Source organism: Merops nubicus, unplaced genomic scaffold, assembly GCF_000691845.1.
Source record: "Merops nubicus isolate BGI_N331 unplaced genomic scaffold, ASM69184v1 scaffold20537, whole genome shotgun sequence".
Classification (NCBI taxonomy): Eukaryota; Metazoa; Chordata; class Aves; order Coraciiformes; family Meropidae; genus Merops; species Merops nubicus.
In genome coordinates this window covers 3526-27641 of record NW_008622533.1, presented here as the reverse complement: position 1 = coordinate 27641, position 24116 = coordinate 3526, and the positions used below count along the sequence as shown (strand labels likewise).

General features: G+C 40.3%; 1 protein-coding gene across 1 annotated transcript in view; it reads right to left on the bottom strand.

Annotated features, from left to right (window-relative positions):
* Positions 1-3171: 3171 nt before the first annotated feature.
* The window catches only part of ZNF451 (zinc finger protein 451), a gene marked incomplete at its 3' end in the record, with an annotated part of 24058 nt that continues 3113 nt past the window's right edge, over positions 3172-24116 (bottom strand). Inside the window, exons 2-12 of the mRNA XM_008944833.1 lie at positions 21127-21210; positions 19809-19934; positions 18139-18250; positions 17437-17587; positions 15997-16123; positions 14195-14348; positions 12250-12397; positions 10074-11692; positions 8413-8547; positions 4278-4408; positions 3172-3358 (exon numbers count right to left, since the gene is read on the bottom strand). Of these exons, the coding sequence (XP_008943081.1) occupies positions 3172-3358; positions 4278-4408; positions 8413-8547; positions 10074-11692; positions 12250-12397; positions 14195-14348; positions 15997-16123; positions 17437-17587; positions 18139-18250; positions 19809-19934; positions 21127-21210 (2974 nt within the window). The remainder of the gene's footprint in view (positions 3359-4277; positions 4409-8412; positions 8548-10073; positions 11693-12249; positions 12398-14194; positions 14349-15996; positions 16124-17436; positions 17588-18138; positions 18251-19808; positions 19935-21126; positions 21211-24116) is intronic.

Here is a 24116-nt window from a genome sequence, read left to right as displayed (position 1 = left end):
CTATGATTCTATGATTCTATGAATTTTCCTTTGCAAAGGAATTACCAAGGGAGACATTGGAAACTCTTCTACCCTTCTCAAACTGCTTGATGTGCATGAATCTCCCTTCATGTGTTGTGCCTTCAGCTTTGTTCTGCCAATGACCAGGCCCAACAAAAATGATACAGCCAGACGCAAGCCCAGCCAGTTAAAGACATAAGAGAACGGTGCCCACATGGCAGCTCTCATCCCTCTAGCCCATGTTTGCAAAGGTCCAAGCAGACCAGGGCCCAGCTCCAGGGAGAGTCAGGAGGTCTTTCCTGAACCAGGAAGCTCTGGGGAGGGCACTCCACAGACAGACACTCCTGACTCCCTGCCAGTGGTCCCAGCTTTTATCCCCCCAGCCAGTTAAAGACATAAGAGAACGGTGCCCACATGGCAGCTCTCATCCCTCTAGCCCATGTTTGCAAAGGTCCAAGCAGACCAGGGCCCAGCTCCAGGGAGAGTCAGGAGGTCTTTCCTGAACCAGGAAGCTCTGGGGAGGGCACTCCACAGACAGACACTCCTGACTCCCTGCCAGTGGTCCCAGCTTTTATCCCCAAGCAGACACCTGACCTTTGTCAACTCACTGCAGGACCCCTGGGGCTCATTTCCCTTCTGGCTCTCCCTGCAGGGCCGGCCGCAACCTGGGGGGCAGCTATAAGGCAAACTCACCACCTCTTTATGAAGGGCTGTGGGAATCACCCATATGTCAACCTTAATTCAGGGGCTCGGGGGTCAGACCCCAGCATTTCAAGCATAAAAGAAAAAACCCCAAACTTCTGTATTTATGAACTCAGGTTTAGCAGCAGAAGAGATGAGAGAAAAAAAAAAGAAAAAAAACAAAACCAAAAAACAAAACCCACACCCACAACAAAACAACCTTCTTGCCTACTCTTGTCATACCTCAAAGGAAATTCATGCATCCACTACAGCCAATGGTCTCCTCAGGTAACATACAGTTGACATCCTATTGCAACATATACAGGAACTTTTTCATTTTAGAATGAATGCACCTACCACAGTTCCCACAGCAGTTCTGCTGACATGGCAAAATGGCTCACAGCTTCCTTCTGCCAAAGACTGCCACAATCCAACCACCATCCTGCTGCTCACAAGCTAACAGCAGCTCTGTGAAGGTGTTTCATGAAACAGCTTCTCCATTTTGAAGTTCATCCAATACCAACAACTATCAATATTTTTCAACACTATTCTCTGTGGTAATTGTTTCTCACTTATTTCTCCCTCCAGAATAATAACCACAGGCTTGAGAAAGTCACAAAGCAAGTAGTTCTTGTTTGCATTTCCTTGTATTCATCTGCACTTTGGTAACAAGACGACAGGTTATACCAGCCTATGATATCCTGCACGACTTTCCACCTCAGCCCCCCGATACTGGTCTGGCCACACCAAGACTTGCCAATGCTTGCTGGTGCTGCTGAGCTACACAGCCAAGTGTGTTTTATGTTTTTTTTAAAAAAAAGATAAAGCCATCACAACAACTGCATTGACTCTTGGTAATGACATCATCCCACTACACCCTGAACAGAGGCCTATTGTCAGAACTGACTTTTCTAATGTCCTGTTTTAACACAGGAACAGGAGATGAAGGCAGCTCTCACTAGGAGTCATCCCCCCTGCTGACACTGACTGGAGAAGGGCATCAAGGATGGCTCAAGACAATTCGGTTCCTTACAAGTTTGCCAGGGAACACCAACAGCCAAAGCATTCACAAGCAATTCTATCACTTTCCTGCTCAAAGTCTGTGGGGTTTGTTTGTTTAATATAACAACCAGGGTGGTGGTGGTGGTGGTTGTTGTTTGTTTTTATGTAACATGCACAACTTGAGTGGGATGCACGTTGATCAGCTAGCCAGCAAGTTAAGGTTTGGGGCCTCTGAGTAGTGCCCATCACCATAATAATAAATTAAATACTAATGTAGTAAAGGACATTGAAAGAAGGGTTAGATTAGGACACTTCTGAAAGCAAGACCAATGCGAAAAAAATACCTGAGTATAATTTATACAGAGAAAATATTTAAAGTCATCACCTCTGAGGCAGCAAAAACGGCCTCCCACATTAATATATAGTTACAGCTATAATTACATTAGAAGAGATCTACCAACGTAGGAATTTCAATATGCTCCATGAGGAAAACATTTCTACTGGGACTACAACAAATCAATGTGCAGCTTTACACGTAACTGTGGAGAAGAGTAATCCTTCCCCTTGTGCAAAATGAACTGCACTAGGGAAAGTGACAGTTCTGTAATTAACTATGCCAAGAAATTTTGCTGGTGTCATTGCTTCTGGTTGGGAATCACATCTCCATAATCCATCTGAAAAAACATCTAGACCAGCAAATGCCTGGGGTGACCAGAGAACTCTTACAAGCACCGTTTCGGTATGAGAAGCACAGAAATCAATTCCACTTCATCACCAATAATATTTTTTTCAGGAAACAATACAGTTATCCTATCTTCCTTTTTCCCTTTAATTGACTGATGCCAATCCACCATCCAGTGCTAGCGCTCCACTTTCATCTTCCTGGTAGAAGAGCAGCACCATGTGATAGCTCTCATACACCTGCATCAAGAATAGCAGTGTATTTTTACAAAAACAGTTTAGGGATAATTCAGAAACCACTTTCTGTAACGTGCTCTCAATTTGCAAGCCCCCAAAACCACAACAAGAAACCAAGAAAGCAACAACGTGTCCAACAAAGAGGACAGAGTTAGAATAGGCAGAGGTATTTTGAGAAGTAATTATGCTTTAGCAGGGTCACGTGTGTTTCAGATCCAGAACAAATCAAGCAAAGCAGATTTGAGCACAAATTGATAAATACACACACAAGAGTGCTCCAAACAGCTTCTCTGTAATTAGAAAGGAGTTTTCAGACTGAAACAACAGTTTGTATCCTGCTATGATAAAGAAAACATGAAGAAAACTTTGTTATACTGAATAAAAAGGCTTAATTGAGTCTGGTTATCTTAATTGCCCCAAGCAAATCAGTTTTCTGATCTATACTTCTTTGAAATACCAGTACAAGAGGCATCAAGCAACAGCCTGGGTTACCAGCAAAAGCGCTCAATTCTTTTATTGGAAATAATTATTGGTTTACTGGAGAGATTGTGTTTCATGTTTACTTTCTACCTTTGGTGGTATCTGAAATGCTGTTTAGCAAGGCACACATCATGTCTCCTTCAATGTGGTGAGGATTTAGGATGTGAGCTGACCGCTGGGTCATCTTAAATTGAGTTTCCAGTTCCAGGAAGCTTTTGTCTCCAGAAAGTATAGTGAAAGGAATTTGCTTGGGCAGGTGCTCATCCAGACGACCAGCCTGTCCAGAGACAAATGACAAGCGTGTTGAGAGGAGATCACGTTTTCACCTTGTGTGGTCTGGCTAGCTTTGAGTAAGACAGGTCTTCATAGGGAAGCCTTCTACAGCAACTTACCTCTGCTTTTATGGTCCAATGCATGCTAGGCCACTGTGAAAGGTATTATTTCAACAGTCTGACACCTCATTTATTCTACACATATGACAATAGATAAAGGAAATGGCTACCAGACCAATACAGAAGGGGTATGAACAAATTCCTAAAAAGCAGCATTTCAGAACCATCTACATAAAATAAATCATCTGTGTAGAGTATTATAAAAATCCTAAAAAAAGTGTAATTAATATATATAAACTTACAAAACACTTATATAAACTAGATTCTCACGTAGTTTTATCTAACTGATAAAGCACTACAGAAAGAACACAAGTCCCCATGGCATCCCAGATTCCTGTCCTTCACCTGCACCTCTCCCAGACCAGCCAAAGCCCCACATATACTAAACAGAGGCACTGATCTTTGTCAATTCAACAGGGTCTCTGAAAATGGCACCCACCCAACTCTATCTTAAAGATGGGCCTAGATTTGAGCTACTTGAAGAGAGAGGCAGGAGTTAAATGTCTCCCTCTGAAACAGAAACTGTAAGAATTGTGGGTTTTCATTCTCCATTCCCTAACCAGCCCCACTCCCCTCCACAACAGGCTGATGTCCTATTCATGTTAACTTTTTTATTCCCATAAATTTGTTTTTAAAAGGAGTAAATCAAGGTTTATCGTTCTTTTTAGTGGATGTAAAAGTCACATGAACAGAATCTAAGAATCTCATCTGTAATTAGTGCTTAACATCAATAGCAGATATCATCTGCCACTCTTCTCTAGCTACGTGAAAACACAACAGTACAGAAGGCGTGCACTAACTTACATGAACACAAAGAGCAAAGTCTGCTGCTTCTCTTCTGGTACCACAACGTGGATGGAGAAAGAAACAGCCAATCCTCTTAAGATAATTGTAAATTTTGCACTGCACGGGAGGTTTCCAGTTGCTGTATCCTCCTAAACAGTGAAGGGGGAAAAAAAAAAAAAAAATAAAATTCCCAAAACAACAATAGCCACAAAATCCCAGACATGCCACAATGAACTAGGAATCCAAGAAATCAAAGGCGAAGATAAATCTGGCTTTAAAGACAGAATTTCTTTTGACCGATGCGAAAGCTAAAATAAACGTACGAATAGAATCCTGGAAGAGCCCTTCTTCTAGGATCCAAAAGAAAAAAAGATAGTAGCGATCAGGCTAGGCCTGATCCTACAAAAAGCTTCTCATTCAGTTTTGCTTGGATTTTTCTTCTAATCCTGAAAAGTTTATCTTCTAGGTATCACGTGCATTTAGACACAAGGATGTAATCTTTTCCAGCATTAAGCACAGTTATGGTTCATGTGCAGAAGTAGAGGAGCTCTGGGAACATAGTACAAGGAATAGAAATGCTTCTCTCAGCGAATCCTGTACTAATGCAATAACCAAGATTACTTCCAATGGACTCTGCAACTGCCTGACACATCGCTTGTCAGAATGCTTTAAAAAGAAGATCCAAGAACTGGAGCAACAACTGAAGTAAATGCGAGAGGTCCTGAGCAACACTTGAATGTAGTCAGGGATAAGCAAGATGAGTCTACAACTTGTAAAAACAAAAAAAGTGCAGGGATTTTCTAAACAGTATCCTAAAACACGTAGTTACTGGCTAAGAAAATAGTTGGATAATGGGTAGCAGGTCTACTACAGATAAAAAGAATAGCAGGTCAAAACAGATTGCAAGAGAAAGGAAAGAATCAGCAAGTCTCTCAAGAAAAAATGGAAGAGCTTGCAGTTACTATGGCAACTTAGAGGCAAACAACTAGAAGGATAATGTGAAAGCAGCAAATAAGAATTTCGTGACATACCCAGTTGCTAAGAAATAATGGGCCTGCAACAGAGACGGAAAAAAACGTTGCTTTATCTGCCAGCTGATGGAGTGGGCTGGATGTAAGAAAGGGATTTTGAGTGGGGAGTGAAAGCAGTCAGTGATGGCCCCTCACGTGAGGCTATGTGAAGCTAAGGCACAAGCAAATGGCCTCTAGAGGACTCTGCATTCCCAACTGCCCACCCCCGACTCTGACAAAGAAGCAGAAACAATCTCTGGTAGATTTCTCCTGAGATGGGTTTTTTGTTTGCTTGGGTTTTTTTTCCCCCCCTTTTCAACCTAATAGCTGCAAGAGGTTATCAAAAATTGTATTTAGTAACAGGCTACGTTGAAACTATGTAGGGGTATCTGTCCATGAGCAAAATGGCATGTGCCAGTCATTCTCATCTGTTGGTCATAGCCTTGGTCACTGCTCTTTGGGAAAGGCTTGTAGTCGCTAGCCCTGGCCTGCATAAAGGTACAACATATACAGCTGGCCAGGACAGCAGAAAACAATGACTGAACTGTGTTTACTGTGGCAGAACTAAAACACAGATGGGCTAAGAACAACTGAATATATGAAACCAGAAACAATGCAGAGCCTGGGCAACACAATGGAAGAACTCAAAACAAAGCTAAGGCTGCATTAACAATCTGAATAACAGAAATAATGCAAAAGTATCATATAAAAATCATTTAAAAGAATATCAGAAATGTTGTTTGGGAAATGCAGGGAAAAAATAATCAGAAGAGGCAAGAATTTTGCTGTGGTTTGATAAGTTAAACAAACAAGAACAGTATGTATCAAATAACTCTGCAAACCATTATTACCAGAGGGCACCTACAAAAATAAATCCAGCTGTGTCTGGGAGCCTCAGCGCTCCCAGGCTCTGTGACAATATAGTTGACAGTGATGGACTGCTGAAGTATTCTGATATGAATATGACCCATTATAACCACCACTAACTCTTCAGCGTGGGTTTTTCAGATCAAGCGCTCCAGGGGCCATTCCCACAACGCAACAATTCCATTTGGGAAGCAAGAAATCCAGTGGCACTGGCGTGGGCTGGGCTGGACTGTGCCAGCCGGCGTCCGTGCTTACCACATCCCTGGGCACAGTGCCTTCACTAGCACAGAGGTACGTCTGGGTGAGGGTATTAACAGAGGTTCCTAATAATAGTTCAGTAACACTAAGACTGTACCACGGATGATTGTCTCTTCTCTGATTGAAGGAAGAGAATTTCCAACAACAATACCGTTTGGACATTCCTAGTGCAATCCATTTTTTTCTTACTGAACCAAATCATGGCATTTTAACCTTGGAAAATAGTAAGCGCACAGAAAAGCCTGTCATAACAAACAAGCCTGAATCCATTAATGACAAACAAGTTTTAAGTAAATTAAATAGAACAACAAGTATGACTGAAATAGTGTCTGAATTCAGATGGGGAACGCTTGACATAACTGCGAAAAACTATGCTTTACTAAATAATTCTTTATAAAACCCAGCCAGAGTAGCTTTGTACTCTAGATCTCAAAGAGGCCTGACATTTCTTCATGTCAGACTCCTAATACTATCTTATTTTTATCTACAGAAAAACAAAACCAAATGTGTTTCCAAGGCCAAGGGGACTGAATAACAACAAAAAAATCCTAAATCACAATAGCTTCAGAAGTCAAGGAGTGCAGAAGTCAAGTGAAACTTGACCAGAAGTTAAGCTGGGCAAAGCCTCACAAGAGGAAGTAAGAACAAACAGGCTGGTCAGGCATACAGGAAAGAGAGCATAAACAAATGCAGCAGCCAGGCAGCAAGGATGAAACAGAAATCCAGGATGATTTAGGTATAATCTCAAACCCTCAAATATCAGTATTTTCAGTGGCTTTGTGCACATGCACAAGGACCCTGTCACTGTACAGAGAGGCCAAGGGCTAGGTGAGGACAATGCAGGTAACCATACAAAAGTAATGCCTGAGGACACACAACTGAGGAGCATAACCTGCTTTAACAGAGAAGACCAGAGGATTTGTTCCCAAAACTCCTACCACCCAAACAGGCTGCAGATCCAGGAGCACAGCTGACTGTTAGAACTTGGACTTTACATAAGAGATATAGTTGTGGTGCCTTCATCAGCTAACTGATGAAACTACATTAGAAATAACCTATTTCTAAGAGAGGTTAAAAAAAAAAAAAATATTATCCAAGCATCAAGAGGCCTGTTCTGTTCTACAGCAGCAGTATGAAAACCCTCAACTTAGAGGATGTTCCTGATTATCTTTTAAAGGAAGATAACATTAAGAAGTGCAGTGCAATGGGTATTAGTAACTAAGTGTAAAACATGCCTGACAATCCCTGCAAGTCTGTTAATGTCGCCTACATTTCAGGCAATAGATATTTTGAAACTACCCCATATCTAGACTTTACTGAAGTGTTCATACTACAGGCAAGACAATTATAAAGGCAGATATGATCGATAGAAAAAGCATGAGGTGGACAAGAATTTGGTTCAAGAACAGTCAGGTAAGGAAAAGTATCAAGTTAAAAGGATGCTATTGGTAGACCTCACAAAAAGTTTCCTTACAAACTTAACAATGTGAGTTCCATCAGCCACCCTGTACCACTATTGCTGTCTTCCAGATGTGAGATACAGCTACTGATGTACAGGATGATCAGGGACATCCTTAGGGAGCTAGTCAGAGACAGAACAAAATTCAAGTACAAGAATGTAAAATCATGCCTTCTGGAACTAAAAAATAACCTTATGACAAGGACTTGGGAGTTAGGGAAAAAAAAAAATCTCCAAGTATTACAGATGTCCTGATAATTATGAAAACTTGGTATCATACAGCCTAGGTAAGCTCAGTAGGGAAGCCTGAAAAGACTTTTAAATCGTTCACCAATTCTGGAACATTACTGCACAAGGAATAACAAGAGCAATGGAGGTTAAGACTGAGTTAGGAAAGTTCAAGAATATTTCTATCACATGGTGCCTGTGACACTGACTTAAGGAGACCTACTGGCTGCCTCTTCCTTCTGTTCATTCTCCCAAACTGAAACAGTCTCCGCTCAGCTCTTTGCCCAGACTTGTTCAACTTTTCTTCCAATTTCCTTCAACCACTTTTTACCTTGAAAGCCCCAGATAAACGTCCCTTGGTTCAGGTTAGCTGGCAGCTGTGTGAATAAGCTTCCCCAGTTGTCCAGATCCACCAACACAATGTGAGTCATAGTACTCAAGTAGTCAAGATCAGGAAGTTCACCATCTTCAGTGGGATAAAAAGGACACATTTAAAGCTCGCCTGACTTTCTAGTCAACCAACATACATCAGCTTAAGATACTTTTTTGAAAATTCATGTATTCAACTGTTCTACAAGCTAAAAGTTACAAAACATGATCTTATTTGGCGATTGCATTTTTCAAAATCAGCTGAAGTAGCATTCAGTAACGCATGGATCAGACAAAAGTAGAATCTACCTACATGATGGAGTAGAGATTAATAGTTTCGTGGTAGGCACAGAAAGCTGTTGCCCTGCACTGAGACATTTTAATAGTTCATTTAAGATTCAACTGTGCACCCCCTATTATGGCAAGTCTCTGTGACACTTAATTGCTTACATGCATAAAGGCACATAAAATGCTTGGAGATGCTTTTTGCTGTATACCTAAATGTCAGCCTTTGAATCAAAAGCATTATGATACCATGAGTAATTAAAAACACTTCCAATTTTTGAAGGCAAGGTACACCTTCAGCATTCTTAGAATCATAGAATGGTTTAGGTTGGAAGAAGTGACATGAACTTAAATATTTGCATGCTTAAGTCAAAAAAACAAAAATACATACTGAGAATATAAATTCTCAGCTGAAATTATTTTTTGGCAAGCTAAGGAAACTGAGAATCATAGAATCACTTGGGTTGGAAGAGACCTCCAAGATCATCAAGTCCAACCATTAATCCTACTCTACCATACTCTAACAAATCTTCCTCTAAGCCATAACCCCAAGCACCACATGTACACAGCTTTTAAACACATCCAGGGATGGTGGCTCCACCACCTCCCTAGGCAGCATGTTCTTTCAGTTAAAATATTCTTCCTTATGTCCAATCTAAACCTCCCCTGGAGCAGTTTGAGGCCATTCCCCCTTGCTCTACCACTAGTTACTCGTGAGAAGACACCAGCACCTTCCTCTCTACAACCTCCTTTCAGGTAGTTGCAGAGAGCAATAAGGTCTCCCTTCAGCCTTCTTTTCTTCTGACTAAATAGCCCCAGTTCCCTCAGCCCCTTCTCATAAGACATGTTCTATAGAGAGAAGATGGTGTTACAATAGGACTGCCCACAGAGAAAACACTACCAAGCTCATAAATACTTATACATACAAGGACAACAAGTTTCTCTTGAATGTGTGTGAATTATAGACCACTTCCACATTTCTAGGAGTTAGACATCTGTTTGGGGTCCTTGACTGTCCTCTTTCTTAACAACAAACGACGCTCCAAACTCATTAGAAAATTGTTTTAGTCCAAAGGTTCTCACATCTGCCTACATTTTGGTTGTTAAAGATTTCATGCATATGCCATCTAGCAATAAATTGTTGAGTCCAAGTTCTGGAAATCCAAACACCAAGAATTCAAAATGAAGCTCTGAGAAATAACACCTATAAAATGCTCAGCTGATTTATAGACTGGATGTAGGCAAATAGTATGCTACATACTTGTACTGACATTGAAACAGTGAGCTAGAGACAAAAATATTTTCCTCATCTTAAAAAAAATCCAAAACTGTACAAACCTTCACAAGTCTCTTCACAGTCAGCCAAGTTCTCTCTTTCTTTTGTTCCCTGTGTTGGTTCCTGCAGAGGAGACGACTGTGGTCTTTCCTGAGTCTTGAATGGACAGGCTTGAGAGTTTTGCTTGTCCACACAAGCCCCACTTGCTGTGAACTTGAACACGGTATCTTCTGAATCTGATGCAAAACTTGATAGATCAGGCTCCTGCAAGAAGCAGTGTTTCATGTGATAGTGCTGATGTGCACTCTGAAGGTCATCAAAATTTTTGCTGCACAGAGCACACCTAACAGTATACATCGGTTTCTTATGTTTCAGTGACACATGACCATTGAGATGACTTCTCAAATCAGCAAAACTCTGTGCAGTTGCAGAGCACAAGCAGCATCGAAACCATAGGTCTCCTTTTTGCAGCATGGCTTTCTGACAAGTCACATAATCGTTCCTCCTGTTTACCCTGGAGACGTAAGTCGTCCGGCAGCCACAGGTCAGACGGTGCCCGTTCTCTACCGGGAGGAAGTCGTCCTCTTTTTTTATTGATACCTCCATCTGCTCAGGCACAAATGCATAGTCCCTGCTATGAATCTCCTTATAATGGCTTAGAAATTCTTCTTCTGTGTCAAAGAAGAGATTACCACAAAGGCCACAGAAGTATTTAGTCTGCATCTCCTGGTTATGATGCTCTTGGAAGTGCCGCTGGAGCGTCCCTACTTTCCGGAAGTGACTTCTGCACAAGCCACAGCTGTACCTGTGGAACGCGTGGCTCTCCAAGGACGTGCAATGCTGTCGGACGCTCTCCTCGGTCTCAAACATCTCCTCACAAACATGGCACTGCCACTTTCCCAGAACAGGATGTTCTTCGTGGGAGGGTTCCACAGGACTAGGAATGCAGTCTTTGCTCTCACCTGCAGAAATGCACGCTGCATCAGAAGCGGAGGGCATTGGTTCATCTTCTAGCTCTTGCTCGTAATAGTAGCTATGTCCACCATGAAATTCAGTCACGTGCCCCATAATATCCTCTTCTCTGAGGAGATCTACAGAGCACGCTCTGCACCAGAAAAGAAAATTAGTCAGGTGTGCTCCCCCATGGAATCGACTCATATGCAGGCGGATAATGCTGGAATTTTCAGCGAGCTTTCCACACACGGCACACTTGTGACAGATTCTATTTGCCGATAAAATGTGCTTTTCTACCGACTCTTCTGTAAAAAACTTTTGAAGGCATTCACAAAACCAGGCTTTTACCTTGCTAGCAGTACTGTGACTTTGGGTTGCTACACAGTCTTCATTTTCATCTTTTAATTTGCTCTTCTGCTTTGAAGGAGCAGACTCGCTTTCGGCCAGGTGCCTTTTAAGCAGTGGTCTTGACCGATCCACAATATGGCACAAATGAGACTGATTTTTATTTTTACCATTGATATGACAGAACACCAAGATGGACTCTTCCATCGTAGTAAGAACTTTAATGTTATGTTGAGTGATTTGCTTATGCTGGGCGATCTGATTCTTATCAGCAAACAGTTTATCACAGTTCTCACAGTGACCTTTTGTTTTAAATATCTCTGCAACCTGGGAGATGCTCTTCTTTGACAGTGCCACAGGCCCAGAATTATGACAGCGTGTTCTAGAATGGATTAGAAGAATAAAAAGGTTATATCATAATCTAAAACATTTTTAAACTTTCAGATGGACTTTGAAATACTACATAGGAGCTACAGCAATTAGTGCGTGAAAACTGTCCTCTACATACTTCAAATCACCTACTAGCTTGCCAACAGAACCACACAACACCTACCTAGTCTGCTCTTTAAAGAGAATTAAGTGCTAATTTCCAAAACTAGCACTTAGATTGATGCTTATGTTGTTGACTCAGTACCTCTTAGAAATCAAATGCTGCCAAATTAGAAACAGTGGAACAGAGACCAAGTTCAGTTGTTTAGTTACAGAAGGTAGCAAAAAGAACAGACATCAATTCAGCTTTCTGCAGAGGACTGCATGGGGTAAGGCAGAGTACCAGACATGGAAAGGGGGCAGACTTTTGATAGTGTACTCAGGAAATCAACATTCAGATAGCCCTAGATGCTCTGAAATCCACCAGCACCAGCAAGAACACATCTGCCTACCTTTTATCAGTCTATCTATGGCTGTTGACATTGTAAAATACATCTGTCCCTTACAAACCTGAAATGAGCTGTTAATTCCATATGTGAGCGTAGTATCTTGTAGCAGGATATACACTTCACTTGGAAGGGGACCTCCTTGCACAGAGATATCAGAAGGTTCTTTGCATAGGATGGGAAAGGTAGAGGAAGGTCAGCCTCCAGTTCATCTGTAAGGTGGAATGGCAAAAGGGGCAACCATAAATCAGAGTTCTTCATAGTATTTCAGCTCTCAGATGACAGTTACAATTGTACTCCTTTATTAGGAGTTCAGAAAGCAAGTTACTGTTGTGTCAGCTGAGTCACAGTAATTGTGCAATGGAAGCTTTAAGCAAAACTGCATTAATGTTTTAAACTTCTCTAACAATCTTGTACCTGTAGGTGTATCTTGCTTTTTCATACTTGGCAACCGACTCCGCCTCCCTTTTCCTCCCAGAAGTTCAGGTCAGCTGTCTCTCTTAGGAAGGTTCTTACTGACTGTCTTCCCCTCTATCACTGTCTACCCTCACTACATAGACTTTTGCTTAAAGCCATAGTGTGTTTTAAAAAGATAAAGTGTACGCAATTCATTTAACAAGTTCCCACATACTTGGATCCTCTATCTCATTCCTTCCCATCCTCAATGTTAACTGTCCTTAAATATTTTAGGCACAGGACTTTCTGTTGTTCTGAGTACACATTCCATGGTACTAGCAGAATAAAAGAATTTCTATTGAAAGGAGAATGCAAAACAGATTATCTATATATTGCTGTAAATGTTCTGTGTCTTAGGAGGGAAATTTTCTTGGAATTTTATGCTTATAGTAAGATGTGATGATCAGCAGGGAGTAATTTGAGGTTATGCCTTTCAACTAACTTCACTGTTAGATGTAACAGATCATGCTGATAATAATAATAATCACAAACCACCAATGCAAAGGAAAAAATGTAGCACTTCCTTTTTTTGTTCTGGGCTAAGCACTACCTCTAAAGAAGAAAACACTAGTTTGTGTTTTTAATCTTTTTGAAGCAATAACTCACCAGTAATCTTTTTTAAAACCTATGGCCTGATTTTAAAGGCATCTACAGTGAGCACATTCAGAGTTAATAACCTATCTGAGAATAGAAGTCCATTAGATTTACAGTACATAAGAGAATTCAGAGCTATGCAGCTGATTGTCACTTCCAGGAAGACAGCAGTACTGACACAGCCTGCAGGAAGAATCCTTCAAATCCTGTCTTTATTCTACACTTCCTGCAGCCATTCTGGGGGAAGCTAGAAGATATAGTTATGAAGATGTGAAATAAGCATACCAATTGTTTTGTCTATGTATGCTTACCCTGAAAGCTACGCTACCTAGAATATGGCAGCTTCTTGAATAGGAACTCATCTAGATCTCATCTGTTACCTCCATTTACCTACTGTTAACATAAATGCTTTGATGCCTATTTGCCTATGTCAAAGCTAAAAAGTAATCTTTTTTGTCAAAACTAACAAGCAATTATATGGAGCAGAAACTTTCACAGGTCTTTTCCATCAGGAACCCTAAGGACAAGTGAAAAGAAAAACAGACTCCAGCAGGCTTTAGACAGTACAGTAAGGGGAAGGAACATCACAGCCAGTCTGACTGGAACTGAAAAAGACATCTGTGTTTTGGTCCAAGTTCTTAAATGTAAGCCTGTTTAAGGCAGTAGTTGCACAGAGTCAGTAGAGGATGAGAAGTTTATATCAAGAGACCATGGAGATAAAGGAAAGTCTGCTTCTCATGACAGCACCTGTGATGGAGTAACCATCTCTACACATAAATATGAATTCCAAAGCACCTCCTCTTACAGAACCTTATCACATTTAAGTCCTCAAAAGAACTCACTAAAAACCAAACTTTTAAACCTTATGCTTTTTTTACAAAGTAGAAAAAACATGTTTTCATAATATGAGGATCAATTATCAGAAGTAATGAAAAGCAGTCCACTTAGTAGCAACATACCACTCAATTTAGAAACTTGGAGGAAGTGGTTCTTTTCTGACATATGCTGCAAGCATTCATCACTTTTGCTGAAAAGGAGGAAGCAGGTTGGGCATGCAAAACACTGAATATGCTGTGGAGGGAGATCTTTTTTATGGCCATCATTTTCCTTTAGCTGGAAGAGAAAATAGTCTAGTTAGGAAAAATATTAAGTCACAAAACCAGTCCCAGTTCTCCTCATGTCCCTCCATTCCTCTCTCCCTTCCGTGTTATTATTTTCACTTCCAGGTTTTCAGCTACCACATCTATAGTTATCTACAGTCTGCCCCCATGCACTTCAGCTTGTGTGACACAAGGGACTCCCTAAACTGCCACTGTCAAACTCAGCCATTCATCCTTACTACACTGGCAACTTTTCCGTTGCCTTCTTGCACCATTGAGAGCAACCACCTTCCCCAGGAACTACAGGCTCCATCAAGACTTAGCTAGTCCTTTTACCCGGGCTGTCAAAAAAAATGCTGCACCTGTCACTAACAAGTGGCTTTCCTTATGTCAGTTCTTCCCTAATTTTGCTAACCTCCAACTTCACAAAATGCTGTTCCTCAGGGTAGCCTGACAGCCCCTTGACTTGTATCAAAGTCTGCTCCTTCCACCTCCTTTACCTTCTACATCAACTTCAGTTCTCTGCCTTCAGGGCAGAAACCCTTTAATTTCCTTTCTGACATTTTTGCTTACTCCTTTCTTAAGTCAGTGAATCTGCATGATACACTTATGCTTTCTTCCACAGCTTTATTCAGGATTGTCTCCCCATCCCTCTACACCAAAATAATACCATCCTCTTGCCTGCTGCAAGAGCCACTTCTTTTCCCCAAACTTGTCTGTAACTCCTGCTAATGCCCCTGGACACACCACAGGCACACAACTTGGGAGGAATGGAAAAAGAGCAGGGACAAACTATAAAGCAAACCTTCAAGCTTGTCAGGTGAGACTATGCATTGTGAGTTACTACTACCAGCTAAATGTAGTCCGACTTTCAAAGTATCTAAAGCTTCCCCGAAAATTAACACAGCTTCTGGAGACTAGCTAGGTACACGACAATATTTGTTATAAAAACACTAAACTGTCCATTATCTCGTTCAACACCAGACTGCTTAAACACAACCAAGCACCCAGGTGATGGCATCTGAGCATCTGTCAATGTACTGAGGCTTTACAGTGCTAAGTTATGATCAGAAGAGAAAAAGAGCATTCTTAAAAAAAATGAAAATAGCGGAGGTATTGTAAACAATGCAAAAAGCAAATGCTGTTAGTTTATACCCAAATGAAAACTCTGAAGTTCAGTTATCCTTTTCCCTGCTGGAAGTTAACTAGTGAGTAGCAGTAAATACATTTATCAGAGAGACTGGAAACAGAGAAACAGCAGTTGCATCTGAATCACCCAAGTTTCTTTTCTCGTTCTGTTGCCTCTTTTTCCTCCTTTCTGCTGCTTCTCTTTACTTGTTTCACCCTACATAGTTTTGGAGATGCAAAAAAAGAGAATACCTTTCGACAGCACCATTAGAGTGACTAGATGTTCAAGACAGAACTATGGTCCTCTATACTGGGAAGTACAACCTAATAGTCAGATTTAATGGGAGTAGTGTCAGGATACACCAGGTGTTTGAAACAGCAGAACAGCAGAATAACAAAAACAATCTTGAAGACTAAAAGAAGGGAGGGCAGAGAAAGAGTTAAAAGGAAAAAAAAATCATTGCATAATTATACATCCTAGAAAACACTCTACTACATTCAGTCATGTGAGTTACTTATCCTTATAATCTTGCCTTAGATAAAAGATGATCACTGTATTGCTGAGAGTTTGAAAATCGTTTGCAGCATATGACACAGGCAACAGCATTATTTGGGGGTCCATGTAACGTGACTGTTGGGTCACAAGGAGAATGATCAAACCTGGAGAGGAAGAAATAATTAACAAACTAGTCCCCTCTAAATAGTCAAAATCAGGTGTTTTTGGTTTTTGGGTGTTTTTAATTAAAGGGGAAAAATACTGTCTTTCAAAGCTCGTGGACAAAATCCTATCAAATCAACCGAAACTGTAGAATTACTCACTTCCCCTATCATTAACTATATCAGCTGAAATATCCTGTACAGAGGTGGTTCTCCCTGCAGCTTATCTGTTATAATTACCACTTCGCAGAGGAATCATACTGGTTTTAAGACCCAGAGAACTAATAAAGCCTCAATTTCCTACACAGGGATTAAAAAAAAATTATTTCTTTTTACATCCCTGCACGAGTTCTGCCTGGGATGGAGTTAATTGCCTTCACAGCAGCTTGTAGGGTGCTGTGTTTTGGACTGATGAACAGCATTGATAACAGAGGGATGTTTTAGTTACAGCTGAAAAGTGCTTGCACAGCATCAAGGCCTTCTCTGTTTTACTGTCCTACCAGCAATAGGACTGGGGGTAGACAAGAGCCTGGAAGGGGACACAGCAGGGACAGCTGACCCCAGGGATATTCTATGCCATATGATGTCATGCTCAGCAACAAAAGCTAGGTAAAGGAGGAGGATGGGGGATATTCACAGTGATGACATTTGTCTTCCCAAATAACTGCTATGTGTGATAAAGCCCTGCCTGCCATCAGGAATCCCTTATTTTGCTTTGCTTGCACGCAGTTTTTGCTTTACTATTAAGGTAAAATAAAACACTGAGGTGAGTAAGCAGCTGTGTGGGGCTGAGCTGCCTACTGGGGCTAACCCACAAGACTCCCCTCAGCTTCTGTCCTTACCATCCTCCTCATGACACTTTCAGTAGCTAAAAGGCTAGAATCGACCCCAGACACTCTGACCAGCAAAGATCAGCTATGAACAGATACCTGGCCTGTAGCTCTTGCTCCTATTTCCCTTCATTCAAGGCTTTTTTTTACCTTACCATCAAGTTGCATATGTTAGCCTTTTGCTCTTTTTCAGTTTTGGAGGAAGAAATAACAGAACTGGAGAACAGAAGTCTTATTTCTCAAAAAAACCCTTAAAAATGCTCAACAAGGATGGTGGGGGGAAATCACTTCTGAATGAAAAAAAAAAATAAACAACCACTCAGGAAGTTCATCACATCATCTACATAAAATCTGCTACATGTCAATCTGCTCTCCAAATGGAATTTTGTCACTATGAGCAGTTTAAAGTAGACTTGATGCTCATGTCCTCAGATCGAGCATATTCTTTATTATTTCTCACAGTGGGCTCTTGCACTATGTCCTTACCTTTGAAGGTGGCCTAGGAGAAGATGTCTGTTATCAAACTCTTTGTTGCAACGCATCACAGGACAAGATATTGGACTGCTGTTGACTTGCATCTGATTTGCCCTCTTATAAGCACCCCTTTTTCCACTGTTAATGGTGCCTGGTTTAAGACCTGTGTTAGAACACAAACCAGAATCTCAATTACAGAGGTTTAAGAAAACAAAGTAACACATAAGCCTTAAAGCAACTAAAAATCAAGTCATATTGATTCTTAGAAGCAAGCTAACAATTCACTGTAACTCAGTTATACTACAGTAAGTCTGCTCTTTCAGTTGAAGAATGTCTCTTCAATCCCCAGTAGGATTACTTTTCAAGCACTTATACTTACTTAGGTAGACATTTTCCTGAGCAACAGTTCAACAGTAATATTTCTCCTTCTAGCAACTTTGTTCATAGAAGTAGTTGACATTTCCTTAGTGGTTTTTAGACTTTATATATTAAATATTCTCAGCAGCAAATCATTAGAAGAATAGATTTTATTCAAGTGACTGTATAAGACCTTTCAAATGCCACATTCTAGTGAAGTTAATACTGTAAGATTTGGTTACACAGAGGTACCTGCAAGCTGAATGTCAGTACTGCTCAAAGCAATTATCTACTGTATCTATTGTTCTATTGGAACTTGGAAAAATATAACAGGAAACTAAGTTTCAGTGATCTTACCTGGCATTTTTAACCACTGGTCCACACATAACCTTGCAGCTTCTGTGTCGCTGCGTTCTCGAATAAATTCTAGTTCTTGCAACCCATGAGCATATTGGGAATCAACTTTCTCCTGAAGGGGAAAACATATCAGGTGAGGTGGTGGTCAAGTTTAAAAAGAAAAATAATTTGACATTATGTATGCACACCAAAACTTACATGTGGGTAAGTAAAGGTAAAAACCTATGAACAAAAAAAACCCCACAAACCCAAAAAAAAAATTGGGGGGAGGGGTTTAACCCCCAACCTTACAACCTGATTGACTTCCATATAATACAATAAAGAAGGAACGTAACAGTAAGAAAAACGCAAGAGTACTCATTTTTGTGCTCTAAATAAAATCTACATCTTAGGTCAATTAGTTTATTTCTGCTGCACCTACTGGAGTTGCTAAAGCATGTACATAAACAGGAAGATTATAAGATTATAGAAAGAAACAAGTAATAATGAAATTTAAAAAAATAAAGCAACACAAAATGTTTACTGACACCAAAGAGTCAATTTGTTCTACTGCTGAGGCAAAAAAAACCCAAACCAAATCAAAACACCAAAAAGACACAGCAGTTTCAGCTTGAAGAGTAATTTTAATTCTGCACATTGCATTACCTGATGAGGAGTGAGAACCTGCCCAGCAGGAAAATATCCAGTATTTATAAAAATATTTTTTAGCTTTCATTCTCAAACTCTAAAAGCTAAATAGCTATCTATGACTCCACTTTAGTTGAAAAACTGTATGTGGAGACATTAATGGATTGCCCAATTCAATTGGAGCAGACAGCAGAAGGATGTAGACCTCTGGACTTCAAGGCTACTTGGACTATATCTAACAACCTTTTACTCTGTTGTATTACAGTTATATAGTCTATTGTAGACTATAACAAGCTGTAACTACAATGATGTGACTTTAAAAGCCATTAACAGCATTCAGAAAATTAGGCTGCAAAGTCAGCATGTTCCACAAATACTCTGTTTGCATTTATCCCTGTTGAACTTCATGAAATTCTTGTAAGCCCCTTCCTTCAAGCTGTCCAGGTGCTGCTAACAGGAGCCCTACCCTTAAGCCTACTGACTTTACCTCCCACTTTGCAATAAAATATTACAAATCCTTGCATTTCAAATGGCTGCATGATACAATTAACAGGATTCAACTTGAAAATTATGTCTTATACGTTGAAAATTTTATCCCATTATACCATATTACCTGATACAGAGATTTAAAGTAGCAAATGGCTTCCCTAATATCTCAGACAAAAGCAGGTAGATAACTATTTTTGCTGCGTGATGGTTTGCAATAACTGTTGTTTTTTTCAATTATTTAACCAGAATAATTGATGCTAAGGTCCCTTTGCTATATATACGAACAAGAGGACACGTTTTTGCCATTAGCCTGCATTAAGATATTTTTCCCCCTTAGGAACTGCAGTAAGATTAGCAAACTGACCAGTGAAAGCCACAAGAGAGACAAAGTCCATATTGTGTTTAAAATGGCATCCCAGAAACAAAAAAAAAGTCTCTAGGTGCTAGTTCCAGGGCTGGCTCACCAATCTTTTTATTTTCTTAGTATTGAAAACAATCACACCATAGACTGCAAGGCCTGTATTATGCAAAAAACAAAACAAAACATCCAGTACCTTAAAGGCTTTGTTTTTCTCTTCCTTTTGCCTCTTCTCTACTTCAACATGGCGTGCCAGACGATCCAGGGTCGAGGCAACTCGTTCTTTCTGATAATCAATGTGATCTTTACGCTTAGTATTTCTCTACAATTGAAAATTTTATTTGGTAGTTATTAAGTACCAGGCACCAATATGGTGAAAAGTGCTGCCCAAGCACCAGGACATAATTCAGTATACACAGTCTGATCCTAAGTTTCATGATCTTTCTTGCTAGTTTTCCTCCTCCTATTTATCAGCAACTGTAACTGCTGTTAAAAAACAAAAACAAAAACAAACAACCCCCTATCTGCTTACATATTCAAAGCAATTCAACATTAGCCTCACCAAAGCACTAGAAGAAACATGGATGACTGCACTGGGTGTCCTAGAATTCTCCAACAAACTAAAGATTAAGTCAATTCTTCTCAGTAGGTAAACAAAGTTTCTAAAAATTCCAAAGCCAACACGCAGCCCATCTGAAACACTGAGAACTTGTATCATTCTTATTCTGAGACAACATCACCCACTATCTAAAGAAAGGCAGATCATTAACTTTTTCTAGCATAAGGGATAGGCCCCACACTGCAGTTTGCTCCTGTTGCACAACCAGCTCTAGCGATCATCACTGCAGAGTAAAGCCACAGAATACCCACCTTCCCTTAAGAACCAGGTTTATTACACACATCCACTACTGCAATGCTGGAAAACAGAACTCAAGACACGGCCACTGCTGCCAAAAACAGCTCTAACCAGAGTCACTCTCAGTCCCTGTCCCTCTCAAAGGCCTCATACAGTAGGCACAATAAGCTTGGGAGATATGTGAATTGATTAGCCCGCTTCCAACTCATGTGTTCTTAGGAGGGATTATGAAGAATAAGGCTGAATTAAGACCAGGTTGTCAGCAGACTAAGGTCCTCCAACCTATAAACTGCTCCTACAAAGCTATTTTAGAAGGAAAAGGCCTGGGTGTAGGCCAGACACTGGACACGACAACTTCTGAGGTCACTTATAAAGTGACATTTTTGTTCAACATACTTGCTAAACAAGTGAAAGCCAAATAAAAGTTCCACATCCACTTCAGGAAAACAAAAAATGGCTCTGGAAAAAAAAATAAAGTGTTTGCATCCTTACCTTCCACTCAAGAGTAGGTAAAAAGGAAATAAACCAACACTGAAGTCTTTTATCACTTGTAAAAATAACTCTAACTTTTGTGAAGAGTAATGGATGGGCAAAAACCATAGGAGACTAATTATTTTATTCCACCGCTAAGTCCCAAAATACATGACAACATACTCACAGGAATGTAACTACTGCTGTTAGGTTCTTCATCCTCACTACTGACAAGATCAATGCATTCAAGTACAGGTCTTAAAGGTCCTTCCTGAAAAAGAGTGTTAAAAATGCACACACAAGTGTTATATCATACTCCCCAGAGAGAAAACATTGCCTGCATTACAGCACATTGCCAGCATTAGCAATACCTGAAGGAGAATTTCACCAAGGTTTCAAGAGGGTGCAGTAATAAAATTCCCACATGGCAACTTTTCCACTTAACAGACTAATCCACAAAAGCACACATGATCAGTAAGTACTCTCAACTGAAATATCAACTTAATATACAGGTATCAGCTGGAAAAAAAAAAAATCAAATTAACAGCCTTGGTTTGCTTAGTAATCTTATATTCTTCACCTTCTCAAGCAGCTTAGATCAACACTTTTAAAGATCCACAACTTGTGCCATTAATTTAAGGGTAACGGTAGTAGGCTGTTACCAATAGAACAGCCTTAGATTTCACTATGCAATGTTAAATGTTTTTTTCTCCTTGTCTTTCAGGTTTTGTTTTTAAAAGACAAATACATTCCAACCCCTAAAGTGTGGTGGCTTGAACTTGGCTGGATGCCAATGTCCGAACTGCTGTCACTCCCTCGCTCATAAAGGGGAAATAAGGTAGAAAAAACTCATGGCTCAAGATAAAGTCAGTTAAATAAAGTAAAAGCAAAGGCTGCACATGGAAGCAAAGGCAAACAAAATATTTATTCTCTGCTTCCCACCAGCAGGCGATGTCCAGTTACTTATTGGGAAGTGGGGCTTCAGCACGTGCAGCAGTTGCTCCCAAAGACAAATGTCATAACAACAAGTGCCCCATCCCTTCCTCCTTTCTCTTAGCTCTAATTGTTGAGCAGGCATCGTACGATATGGAATATCCCTTTGGTCAGTTTGGGTCAGATGTCCTGAATATGTCCCCTCCCAAGACCTTGCTCACTCTCAGCCTACTGATGAGGGGGCAATGTTGGAGAAACAGCCTTGATGCTGTGCAAGCACCGCTCAGCAGTCACCAGAACTAGTGTGTTGCCAGCACCTTTCTAGCTACCAGTACAACACACAGCACTAGGAGGGCTAATGTGGGGAAAATTAACTCCACCTCAGCTAAATCCAACGCAAAAAAAAATTAAACTCCTTAGGCATTTCAAATATTTAAAAAGTTAAGAAAGTGGAAAACAGTTTCATACACATTTAAGCCCCAAAGGGCACTCCTTTCTGAGCAGATACTCTATAAGCAGGTTACAGGTGTCTTCTCTGTATTGGAATCACAAAGAGGGGGACTGCATTTTATGTTAAAAGAAAACATTTCACCCATTCACACCATGTACTCAAAAGTACACGTAGGATAGTCAGAGCAGACTGGCATCTTGAAGACAAGCAGTACTATATCCACCATCTCTGCCATATATTTGGCAGTGTCCTCAAGATCTCCACAACCAGCCAGCTAGGACAGGCTAGAAAGATTCATGGCCTGATGAAGAGCAGCAGAGAGAAGAGCAGCATGCAATTCTCCCTGCTGGCCTTACTGCACCTCATTCCTTACATTCTTCCACCTTTCAAGGCCGTAAAGCTGTTCAGCTGGCCAGGCATAAACAGGCCTCATTTTCTCCCTGGGCAGCAAGAGGGATGAGATCTTGGACAGGTGACAAAAGCTTGTATGAATCAAGCTGCAGGCCTCAAACTACCCCAAAAGAAGGTTTAGCTTTTAATGATTAAAGAGAACATGGTTTTCTAAATGAAATCTAAAAAAAAACACAATTCATGACAGATGTGCTTTTGTAGAAACTTAGAATCTCTATAAACTTACTCGAAATTAAATCTTTATTATGGTGTTAGCAAGTAACAGTTCAAAGACACTCTCAAACCACCTGACTGTCCAATCAGTTTAATGACATTTTTGGAAATGTTCAACTCTGACCTGAACAGCTGTAGCTTCTTCAAATGCCAAGATTTTCCTTGTTTACCCACTCCCTGGGTTCAGCAACTAATCAAAAGTTTGGACATGGGATAGCTGAAAAGCAGAGTAACTTCCTTTCAAGCCTAGAAAGTTTTAGTGACCAGAACAGCAAATTCAATTTAAAGCAAGTAATATTACCCTTGTTTAAATATTGTTTGCATACATGAAACATTCAGTTTTATTCCCCAAATTCTATGCCTCTTACTATATAATTTTTGGGCTGCATTCCAATCTGAACTTAAAAACAATACGTGAATTCTTTAAAATGACTCCACAAAGTTATATGCTTTTACTTTCCACAAGAAGTAAGATTGGGGGAAAAATGCAGACAAACCACCATGCCACTGACCTATATATGCTCCTGAATAATAATGCAAGTCCCAAATGTAGCATTTATTTAGGCTAGTTCATGTTTCATTGAACGGTTGTATCCATGAGATGAAGATTAAAAAAAATATTGAAATTAAGAGTGTAAGAACTACAGTCCTGGGTCTGATCAAGAACTCATTTGTGCTACAAAGAATATTTTTGGAAAGTGTAAGAATTGGGGAAAACAGTATAAACCCATCCCACGTATACCCACGCAGCAATTGCTTAAGTCAGTATATGAGAAGCCTTGACTGAAAGCTATCATTGAACGTCACAGCACTGATTTAGATCCATCCCAGCTGAGTGCCATTACATAGAAAAGACTCCAAATACTCCTTCTAAAGAGACAGTGACTTCAGCATGGGCTCATTCTAACAGGAGTGTTTCTCTTTGACAAAAGGTGTTGATACCAAAATGAAAGTGGAAGTTCAAAGCCTCTTTTTGTAGTGTCCCAGAACAGAAATCATCCTCATGTCTAGAATCACTCTCCTCTTCAAATGTTCAGCAGCCTTCTGAGAATTTCATACAAGCCATAGCTTCAGACGGATGTCCTGTATTTTTAGCCTTGATTGGAGAAGTGGTGCCAGGTGAAATGGCCTTCTTCCAGCAACTCCAAAAACAGTCCCCATTAACCCTC